Source organism: Macadamia integrifolia, chromosome 10, assembly GCF_013358625.1.
Source record: "Macadamia integrifolia cultivar HAES 741 chromosome 10, SCU_Mint_v3, whole genome shotgun sequence".
In the NCBI taxonomy this organism is placed as follows: Eukaryota; Viridiplantae; Streptophyta; class Magnoliopsida; order Proteales; family Proteaceae; genus Macadamia; species Macadamia integrifolia.
Window position 1 is genome coordinate 32,163,134 of NC_056566.1, and position 12,040 is coordinate 32,175,173.

A 12,040-nucleotide genomic window follows, 5' to 3' on the forward strand; every position below is an offset into this window, starting at 1 on the left:
ATCAACCATCTGCTGTGCAGTTGCTCAAGAATGCACGATGCGTTCTAGGATTGGAGAATGGGAATGCATACTCTCAAAATGAATTCCCAACAATGCATACCACACACAGCCTAAATCAGATCCACTTGGTTTCCGCTCAGTTGATTTCCACATCATGGAATCTCTTGGGATTGGGAAATGAGAACTAAAGCAATAAGAGTGAGAAGCAAGGCAAGCATACATAAAAAGCCAGCACGACCCTGCTTAGATAAATAGAAACCAGCTCCTTTTTCCTTTTGTTTTGGTCAACCCAGATCCACTTCAAGCTCTCTAGAGTAGTAATAGACAACCGAACAGAAAATGACAAGCACTTATATGAGACAGCATACAGTAGTTTATTTGGTGAAGTACAATGCTCACGAAAGATTAGAAAAAATATGGATATCAAAAAGAACACCTAAACAACAATCAGGATTTCAGTTCCAATAAAAGCACCAGGGTCTACAAATATAAACTAAAACATGTAGTCCATTTCCACGATAGACATGGTACAGAACTAGAAGCACCTAGTTTTTCACAGTTGTCACATACTTCAAGAGCATATGGACAACATCAGGGGATATCCTTGCAGCCTCCGATTTCAGGTGACTGATCTTGGCCTCTGTCTCTACTTCAAGGCGTTTCACATTAGCACCTGAATCTCCACTGCTCTGTTTCATGTCATTGTTGAGGAAAATGATAGATTCAAGTTAGCATGCTACGAACAAAAGTGAGCGGAGATGTATGAAAATGAACTACTGAAATCAGACCAAGGCTCAATTATCTCAAGATGCGTATGGCTCCACTGCCATCCAGTTCAGATTTATATCAAGATTTATGGTGGTTTTTGGATAGCACCAAAATCCTTAATGCAAACATGGCACTGATGGCAGATCAGTTCTGTGTGTACAAATGTAAATCCACCTTGGCCTCATTTAACTTCACTGAAAAAAATGATCTTATTTGGCCCTTTCACTTACCTCAGCAACTTTTCTCTGAAACTCACGTTCCATTTGAGCACGAAACTCAGCAATCTCCTTCTCGGCCTCTTCTTTAGCTTGTTTCAATCTAGCCAGTTTCGCTGAATACAGAAATCATAGAGGGCATGAATCAGCAAAAAATTCATGACGCCCATTATTTAAGAATAAGCATTCACGAGAAGGGCAGAAGGCATTCATATTAACTAATTAATTAAGATTCAATAGTAGAGATGAAGAAGATCTATAGCCTGAGGATCCAGAAATTGATCATGTGATCATTACTACCTTTCACACACACACACACACACACACAAAAAAAGAAAGGAGCTGGACAATCTGCAACATCTTGAAAAAGTGTTGCAAAATTCACAAGTATGCATACTTGCAGAGCTTTAATTTTATTCAGCAATTCCAAACTATCTGACAAAACTTTTTTTTGCAGGCAACACTCTGTAGAGGTTAGCTAGGCAAGCCATCTAGCCAAAAGATCTCAACCAGGAATATTCATATGGCAGCTTAGAAATGAGGCCACAAAAGTCCCATTCCACTACTGAGACTTCCAGTAGCCACTCATGCTGCTGAAACACAAGCTTACTACATAAACTCAAGCAAAAGTTTTGGGCAATCGGTTACTTGTTTACAACTGCAAATAACCAAAATGTGTGGGGCTTTACTTCAATTGCATTTCTTGATTTTATTTCCTAAACCATCTCATGCATATTTTTTTAAGGTAAAGATTTAGAGATTGCAAGAAGGATCTCCATATGGTCTTTATTGAGCTAGAAAAATCTTATGACGGCACCCCATAGAATTAATCTAGCAACTATTAGACAAGAGAGTGTTTCAAGTAAATCAACAGAAAAAAAAACCTCAGCCTTATCCCAACTTAATGAGGTCGGCTACATGGATCCATAAAAAAGGCAACTAAATTGGAAAAAAATCCACATATATGTATGATGCAATGGTGACTAGTGTAAGAACTATGGGGGGGTCAAGGTAATAAATTCCAAATTACAATTGGGTTACATCAAGCATCAGCTTTAAGCCTTTATTTGTTTGCACTTACCATGGATGATTTAACCAGAAAAATTCAAGATGAGGTTCCTTAGTGTATGTTTTCTACTGATGAAATTGTTTTAGTGGATGACACAAAGCAGGGATTAAATCCAAGTTGGAGATCAACCTTTGAATAAAAAAGGTTTTAAGATAAGTAGAAAGAAAATGTAGTATATGGTGTGTAACTATAGTTACACTAGAACGGATAATGAGGTTGTGAAAATTGATAAGAGGGAGATTTCGCAAAGTGGTTATTTTAGGTATCTGGGCTCAATCATAAATAAATAAGGTGAGATAGAGGATGATGCTTCACAAAAAATTAAAATAGGGCAAACGAAGTGGAGAGGTGTAAAGGAAAATATTATAGGATAGTCGTATGACCAGCTATGATATAAGGTACGGAATGTTGGACACTTAAGGTGCGCCAGGTTGACAGCCGGCACTTGTTATAATTAGCCATAACCTATCAAACTTTTTGCATAGATCCTTGAGCTCATCCTTGTTTGGAATCCCTATGTAGCCGACCCCATTAAGTTGGGATAAGGTTTTGGATGTTGTTGTAATGTTGGACAGTTATGAAGCATCATATAAATAAACTCGATGTAGAGGAGATGAGGATGGTGAGATAGATGAGTGACAAAACTAGGAAAGATAAAGTAAGGAATAATCTATATTAGAACTGATTTGGAAGTAGCTCCAGTACATGATAAGCTATTAGAAAGTTGTTTGAGGTGGCAGGGCCATGTTCAACTAAGGCCTTTGGATGCTCCAGTATGGAGGAGTTATTTGATTCAAATAGAAGGAACTAAAAGAGTCAAGGGCAGACATAAAATGACTTTAGGAGAAGCGGTGAGGAAAGACTATGCATAACATAGGCCTTGTATCAAGTACGACCTCAAATAGAGCTAATTGGAGGGCAAGGACCCCTGTTGCCATTGTCGTTGAGATAGGCAAATGCATAGGGATGTTACCTAGAAACCCATATAGCAAAATGATCCAGGAAACTAATGAACCACCACATGGCAGCAGAGAATGGAGCCCGAAAAAGAAGTCCACAGCTGTGAGGCTTCAGCAGCAACCAAGATGGTGAACAACCAGATTGCCACATATACACCAGCAAAAGTATCAACCTCAACATGCAACCACCAAAGGACATGTAGACTTAATGCCAACTTGACTCTCTATACTTTTCCTAATGACCAATTCTTGAATATCACTCTTAAAATACCAGACAATTCCTTTTAAAGGAGGCAAGAGAAGGAGGTTAAAAGATGTTTCAATTACCACTACAAGGGTACTGACCGATTCTGATGAAAGCTGCTTCTGCAAGTTTAAATCCACTTGACCCAATTCAAATTTAAGCCAAATTCATACTACAGAGGAAGTGGAAGAAAAAAATATTTTGATTACACAGCATCTTTAAAGGTACCTACATAATTTCTCAAACATCAATAGGAAAAGAAGAAAGTTAATTTATGGTATATGAACCAACATTTCGAACCTCGTTAGCAATCCAGAAGAACTGGAAGCTCGAAATGACAGGTCAAAGGAATTGATCCATTTAGTACTGTTCTTCTCCGTCTTTTATGGCACACTCATGTAGAGGGATATTTCCGACGCTAAGAGTGCTGCATCTCCTGTCCGAGTGAAGAATATCTTGAATATCTTGTCCAAGTTCTTCCAGCTTGCATCCTTCATCTGCCATTGGGAAATTAAGGACTCTGTTGCAAGTTTTGGTTGATTAAAGAATCCTCTCAGGATCCTTGTCAGAAGCCCATATTTATTGTAAAAAAAACGAAACCTTTACGGGTCTGATTCCGATGGCTCCTTTTTTTTTTTCCCTCCAAATGCATTAAATTGGGCTTTTGATGAGGCATTGAAAGTAACGGGTCTTGTCTCCGCTTTTTCGGGTGATATCCTTGTAGTAGCGGACAGGTATTCCTCTCCAGAACCCCAGGATTCACAAGAATGAAACCAATTCACGGAAAAAAAAAAGAATCGCTAATTCAGAAAGTGAAAAGCATGATGAGCCAAACACTCAAATAATAGAACTGCAGGTGACTTGGCCATGATAAATGAACAATAGAGAAGGCAGGTTTAGAAGGCTCCTCTGTAGGTTAGAAGAAAAGCAGATCTCAGTGCCGCTACCCTTTTCATATTTTCTGGAATTCAAGACGCAAGGAGGTACCTTCACTGGCACAATCAGATTCTAGACCCCCTAAAATGGCACCAGTCTTTCACCAAACAATGAGAAAGCCCTCTCTCTGAAGTATTGCTTTCCTAAAGAAACTTTTGAAACTTCAGTAGAGACAATACTAATGGAGAAGTCCAATACATCATGGATCTAGGTTTGATGTAGCATGGGCAGAAAGGGTTGAGCATTGAGGGGAGTGTAAAACCAAACTTTGAAAAATTTTCCATCTGAATTCTGAAGAACAAAATCCAAAACAGAATCGCTCAGGGCAGATTACTCAATGGCCACAAATGGCACCCTGAAAGAATGAAAATTTTATGACGCTTTTTTTTGGTTGCCGGGGGGGAGGGTGGCAAATTAGAAACCTAAAAGGATTAACAATTTTACACATTAGAATAGTTCAGTGAAAAACATGCGATGCATGATTGTGTCTAATGCTTGATGCACACTAAAGTAACACTGCACAACTACAAGCACATGTGATGTAGATAAGTCACTTGGGCTTATTTTATTGCAAATAAGCCTTAGGTTGTGTTATATATGTGTTGGGCCTTTGATCCCATGGGTTTTCTTTGAACTGGACCACTTTAATGGACCTAAAATATGGGTAGAATGTAGAAAAACAGGATTTAATTCATTAGTTTAGTTAATTGCTATTTAATTCAATAAAGACACATTAGGCCATTGGTCGGTTGTAAAGTCCAATATGGACTATTAGTTAATTAATCCTACTCCATGTTGGAGTCATAAAGTCAAGTCCTAGTCTTATTTTGAATTCCTAGTTGTAGTAGGAGTGTTTAGTCCTCTTGGAAAACTAGCTCATAATTGTAATAAGAGTGTCTAGTCCTATTGGGAAACTAGCTCCTAGTAGTAGTTTGATTGCTATTCTGCCTTCTATAAATAGAGGAGCCTATGTACTTATAATTGAAAATTTAAATGAATGAATAATTGAGTGATTACTCTTTAGCTAAAAAAACTGTTATTGAGAGGTGAGATGCCTAAACCTTGGTGTGATACCCAAAACTTGAGGGGTAACATGCCCATTCCTTTATTCTCTTTCACCCTTCTCAACCCTCCATCGATTCTTCTTTTTCTATTTTTATTTTCTGTTTGTTGTTATTAGAAGTTCAGACCTGTTAAAGCATACAAAATCAAAATCAGAATCAGTCAACCAAAGCGTTTTTGTTCTTGAAGCCAATCGACCCTCATTGCTGCCCAAGTTTGAGATCTGATCTGCAGATCCTTTGGAGGACTGGTTCTATACTCCAAGAAGATCAATCGATCCTCTCTTGAAGGTTATCTGAAGAAGACAAGTTGTTGTTCCTGCATAATTCTTCACATTCTCTCTCCTATGTCTAAAAATCAAGAAAACGTATAACTCCATAATCAGCCGTCAGAAGCCCTTCATATTTGGGGGTTTTTGTACCCTCCCTAGAGACTATCTATGCCTAAAAGTGCAGCTCAATCGGACTCCCACAGATCTGGCCGCACCTTTTTCTCTCCAGCTCTATAGAAGGTCTTTCTCTCTCCTATCGGGTTGGGTTTTGGGCTGATTTTGCTCCTATATGGGTATTGTATCCTTGGGGGTTTATTTGATGGTCTTATTTATTTGATTTCTGCTCCTATTTGTATTGTTTGGGGTTATAAATTGCTAGGTTGGTTTCTTGTAATCTACTCCTGCATTAAGTGGTATCAGAGCTACGATTGAAGAAAGCTCCAAACAATCTATCAGTGCCTAACCGAAGATGGTTCCATCAGATAGTTACTTCGCTGGACAAAGGGATACATCTCTGGAAGAATATTTTGACTACTATAACTTGACAGAGACAAAAGCTTCAAGTTGTTTGCTTCCAGTTAATTGGTCATGCTAGAGATTGGTGGAGAGTCCATGAAAAGCGACTCCAAATTCGAGGACATGAGCCGAGGACTTGAGAAGAAATGAAGTACGAGTTAGTGATACAATACCTCCCTGTATATTTTCAAATAAGGCTCTTCCCTCCACAGGATTCCCATCAAAATACATCTACTGCTGCCCAATCTAATAATCAGTCACGTTATTTTTATGGGGAATTCCTTGAATGGATGCATGAATTAGACATGTACTTTGACAACTACAACTTAACAAAGACACAAAAAGGCCAATATATGTTCCTAGATGAGTGATTGTGTTCGAATGCAATGGAGAGTTTGTGAAAGGCAACTTCAAGCTCAAGAATGTAAACCTAGAACGTGGGACAAGATGTAGTATGAGTTGGCAGGCATGTACCTATTTGAGCATGAACGAAACATGTACTTCCTTGGAGTTGATGTAAATAAGTCACTTGGGCTTATTTTATTGCAAATAAGCCTTAGGTTGTGTTATATATGTGTTAGGCCTTTGATCCAATGGATTTTCATTGAACTGGGCCACTTTAATGGGCCTAAAATATGGGTATAAGGTAGAAAAACGGGATTTAATTCATTAGTTTAGTTAGTTGTTATTTAATTCAATAAATGCCCATTAAGCCATTAATCGGTTGTAAAGTCCTATATGGACTATTAGTTGTTAGTTAATCCTACTCCATGTTAGAGTCATAAAGTCAAGTCCTAGTCCTATTTTAAATTCCTAGTTGTAATAGGAGTGTCTAGTCCTATTGGGAAATTAGCTCCTAGTTGTAGTAGGAATGTCTAGTCCTATTCGGAAACTAGCTATCAATAGTAGTTTGATTGCTATTCTACCCTCTATAAATAGAGGAGCCTATGTACTTGTAATTGAAGATTTGAATGAATGAATTATTGAGTGATTACTCTTTAGCTAAAAAAACTAGTATTGAGAGGTGAGATGCCTAAACCTTTGAAGGGTGTGATACCCAAAACCTGAGGGGTGAGATACTCATTCTTTTATTCTCTTTCACCCTTCTCAACCCTCCATCGATTCTTCTTTTTCTATTTTTATTTTCTGTTTATTGTTATTAGAAGTTCAGACTTGTTAAAGCATACAAAATCAAAATCAACCAGTCAAAAAGTTCTTGTTCTTGAAGCCAATCGACCCTCATTGCTGCCCAAGTTTGAGATCTGATTAGCAGATTCTTTGGAGGACTAGTTCTATACTCTAAGAAGATCAACCGATCGTCTCTTGAAGGTTATCTGAAGAAGACAAGTTGTTGTTCCTACAGAATTCTTCACATTCTCTCTCCTAGGTCTGAAAATCAAGAAAGTGCATAATTCCATAACCAGCCGTCAAAAACCCTTCATATTTGGGGGTTTTTGTATCCTCCCTAAGGACTAAGTGCAGCTCAATCGGACTCCCACAGACCTAGCCGCACCTTTCTCTCTCCAGCTCTATAGAAGGTCTTTCTCTCTCCTATGGGGTTGGGTATTGGGCTGGTTTTTCTCCTATATGGGTATTGTATCCTTGGAGGTTTATTTGATGGTCTTATTTCTTTGTTTCCTGCTCCTATTTGTATTGTTTGGGGTTATAAACTACTGGGATAGTTTCTTGTAATCTACTCCTGCCATTAACACGGTTGCAAGTCTCCACCAGTAAGAAGAATTAAATGAAAAAGGAAAGGCTCACATATAATTAACGGATAGCATCCATAACGATAAAATGGCATATCAATAATCAGTGAGTGAAAATCTTTTCTTAACAACCTTCGATATGTTTAAGGCATATAGGCAACATCAAACTTGCTCAAGAACCAGAAATCCCTTGATAAATAATTAAAAGATTTGTAAGACAGCATGCATAGCTACAAGTATATAGTCCAAGTCTAAGAAGAAATACATCAAAAGGAAAATGAGATATCAAAGATGGCATATCCTGTCATAGCAACATTGATAGCATGTTTCAGACATGATTTTAACAATTACATTTTTTCAAGGAATAACAGCCCTTGACAAGTTGGGATGATAAGGCTGAGTTGTGTTATTGTTGAGACAGCCCTTGACAAGGAAGTTAATAAATTTTCCTAGCATTAGAGAATTCATATATTCACACACCTCAAAGCAACACATGTCAACAAGAAATGGGGAATCCAGCAACTTGAAAACTTTCTAAAGATTTCATCTAAGCCCTATTTTGTCCAGACTGGTCAAACAAGTCGTACAATTTTCACATTGGATATCACAAAACCCAGAAAATATAAGACTAGAAGTTGTAAATCGTTACCATTTCTGGCAGCATTGACGATGTGTTGAGCTTCTTGCTCAGCAGCTAGCAAAAGCTGAATCCCACCTTGACCCCTGTTAGCCTCCATAACTTACTGCAAATGCCACATTAAATTCTCTAATAAGATAGTCATAATCAAGATATCAACAGGAAAAGAAAAAAAAAAACTTCCAACAAGAACATAATCATAAGGGTTGAGAATTTGTCTTCATTAACAATAGACGTTAGTATAGCTATTAACAAGAAATTAATCTAATATAAGAAAATTTTCAGGATTTTACATGGTGTAAAAAAGATGTGACCTAATCTGGTTGGTCAGCCTCTTAGAGCAGGTTTAGAGCTTATTAAAAGATAATTGATTCGTCTCCCCTGACTGACCTATTTTTTGGCATTTAGATTTTTTCTTTTTTGTATAAATCGCCCAACAAACCATTTTTTTCTTTTGGGGGCAGTAATCAATTCATTATCAGAATGACATTTTAAAAGCTTCAATGATATATCTAATTGAAATATACCCTCTGATTTTCACTGGTTAGATTAAGAATGAAACCCTGCCCCCAGTATTTACACACCTGGGGTGATCATCATCCTGGAAAAGGAATTATAGCATGATAATCATATATTTCATTTTCACAAAGAGGCGGACAGTGCGACTGGGAATCCAGAAAGAAACTGAGACCTCATAACAACAGATAAAAGCCAAACAGACACTTTCCTTGGAGATCAAAATGCAGACTTTTCATAATGACAATGCACTTTGATTTTGACATAGCAGATGTTGGCAGAAGCTATTATTTCAAATATTATCAAGGTAATAATTGTAAGTAAGATCATCAACTAAGCAGATTAAAGCATCAGAAGGGAAGGTCCTTTTTTACACCAACTTCAAGCAGAGAGCCCAAAGAGATGGAATCAAAACTAGGAAAGAAAGACTTTAAGTAAAAATGAATTGAGTCTTTGAAACAAAAGAATCCAAATGAAATCCTTGACCGACCCGATCTGATTTGAAACGAGTAACCCCCCCTCTTTTTTCTTTTCTTCAAACAAGGGTCAGAGGTCCAACTAAATGCAGAACTGATCCACATCGAAAAACCCACAAAATTTTCAGGAATAGAACTATATATATTTTCAAAATCAATAAGAGGTATCAATACCCTCATATAACCCTTTTCCATTAAAGATCAACTCACAGTGCTACATACACAGAAAGAGAAAATTTCTTGCTAAAACCAAACCCAATCCACAAGATTCAATTTGTCTTCACTTTCTCAGGAAAAAATAAAATAAAATAACAAAAATAATAAAAAAAAAATAAAAATAATAAAAAACTGAAAATAATGAACGACCATGCATCCACTAAACTTGTAAAGAATCCATGAAGAAAATAGAAATTCACCCAATTAAATTATCAAATCTATGCGAAAAAGGCCATAAAAAACTCATATCTAATCAGAACTCACAAATAATTTCCAATCAAAAGTTCCAGTTGAAAGATCCAGGAACTAAAGAGTCTGATCAGGAGGATGGAGAATACATGGGCCATAGGTAACAAAATCACAACTTCAGAAAATTGTTCTACATCTAAAAACCTCAACCATAGAAGAAAACCAAAAGGCCAATCAACTTTAAAGAAACAAACGAGCAGTGACGAGAAAGTACTAAAGATCCGTCGAACTTTGATGATCTAGTCTACCGAACTAAGAAATCAGTGGTAATCCATAGTCAAAGAGAGATCAGAGAGAGAATTACCAAGTTCAATCACAGAGTAGAAAAATTACCCTTTAAGAAGAGAAAGAGAGAAATGTTTGAGACGAGAACGTACCTGCAGAGACGGGCGTCTGTCGAGATTTAAGAGGGAGTTGTGCGTGACAGAAGTCAATCAACCAGTCCCTTTATATTGAGTATGTCTTCTAACTGAATTGACTAATATGCCCTTTTCTGCTAACCTGTTCCAAATGACTGTGGGGAATGACATCTTCGTCCTCTACTCCTTTCAGTTTTACTGTTTTAGCCTCTCTTTGGTAGGTTATCAAAATTTTTTTTTCTAATGAAAAAAAGGGAGAAAAATTTATTAAACATTATGGTTCGTCATTACATCAAGATCAGCAGAAAGAAAATAAGATCCCTAAACTAGCATTAGCAAATTCCTATAAACAATTCATAGTCTGATTAGAATCTTATTTTCTAAATTTATTACAAAGAGTATTTTTTGGGTAGAAGATGGACATGCCTCTGGTTTGCAGGTGCTAGGGGCACGCACCAATTGAGAGTATAGAATGGGAGGAGCAAGGGAGTCTTTCTTAAGTGCTGGGAAAGAGAGACAAACACAGGCTGACCGTAACATCGACGTGCCAATTTTTTTCCCATAATATTTTTTGGGCAAGAGAATTATATCCACTTACGCACTCATTGCATCAACACTCAAGCCAATGGGATGTGTAGAGGCATCTGGCAGGCATAGCACGGTCTTTCCATGCTCGCCAATGTTCGGGCATAAAGCAAACAGGTAGGATTCTTTTCTCAATTATTTTTTTTATGCAGAAAATAATAACTTAACACAACTTAGGCACCTTTTTCCCATTTAAAAAACTTTTTTTTATTTTTAGGTGAAGAATACATCATGTTTCAAATGTTATTTTTGAGGTTCTTTGTAAACTGATTCAACTTAAAAACAAATATATTTCCAATTTGACACATTACCAATCCTCTCACCCTTATCGACCTTGCCTCTCCATCTCTAGCTTTTTCTTTCCCTTACCCTCCACCACTGCATATTTCTCTCCCATGCCCTTCTTCTTCCTACCGCCAATCCCCCATCGTGTCCCAACCTCTCTTCGCAACCCCTGCCCCACGAAGTCCACCACCTTGACTAGCAACTCCCATCCCAACCCCCTTTCTACAAATCCCACCCAACCCACTCGTCCGCAACTCATACCCCCACCTCTTTCCTTATCCCCTCACATATCTCTTGAATCTCCCTCCCCCCTCCTCTTGCCCACCCCTTCTATAACCCCCACACCCACCTTGTTAATGTATATCAGCTCCAAGCCTAGAGTTCATTGTTTCTCCCAACTTGATCAAAGTGTTGTGCCAGTAACAAAACAAAAGATCTTCGTGAAATTGTGTAATTAACTAGGCCATTGATAATGTGAAGAAACACATATGACATTGTGTATTTGTGTGTCAATGTTTGGGCAATCCAAGATAGTCGGTAGTAGCATGTGAAACATTGGTCTAAGCCTTAATTTTGTTGAGGAAATGATTAATCTACTAAAACCCATGGTTTATCCCAATTGTTTTTTTTTTTTTTTTTTAAGGTAAATATAACTTTAGAGGAAATTACATTCGCCTCCCCTGAACTGTGGCCTAATAGCAAGTTCCCCCCATGTACTTTCATAAATACCAATCCCCTTCCCTCTAGTTTAAAGATTCTTGTAATCACACCCTTTCCGTTAGGTAGCTCTGTTAAATGATGACCTCATCATTCAAACATGTAATTTCATACCAAAATTACCCTTCCCATATGAAATAAGCCTTAAGCCCTAAAAGGCTAAACAGAACCTCCTTCATCGCGATTTTCCCTTTCTTCGTCATTGTGCTCCGCCATCGGTTGCTGCTCTCAGCCCTTGATCTGCTCCGTTG

At 37.7% G+C, this 12,040-nt stretch overlaps 1 protein-coding gene across 3 annotated transcripts; it reads right to left on the reverse strand.

Annotated features, from left to right (window-relative positions):
* Positions 1-321: 321 nt before the first annotated feature.
* Positions 322-10,297, reverse strand: LOC122091944 (V-type proton ATPase subunit G 1). 3 transcript variants are annotated; one of them, XM_042662203.1, is made up of 4 exons: positions 10,221-10,297; positions 8,399-8,492; positions 999-1,099; positions 322-689 (listed from the first exon to the last, which is right to left on the reverse strand). In XM_042662203.1, exons 2-4 carry the CDS (start codon positions 8,484-8,486, stop codon positions 546-548), a joined length of 333 nt encoding a protein of 110 aa, XP_042518137.1. In that variant the 5' UTR covers positions 8,487-8,492; positions 10,221-10,297; the 3' UTR covers positions 322-545. The 3 variants fall into 3 exon arrangements, with proteins under 3 accessions (XP_042518137.1, XP_042518138.1, XP_042518139.1); XM_042662204.1 differs by lacking the exon at positions 10,221-10,297 and adding an exon at positions 10,148-10,218; XM_042662205.1 differs by lacking the exon at positions 10,221-10,297 and adding an exon at positions 9,859-10,071.
* Positions 10,298-12,040: the final 1,743 nt, after the last annotated feature.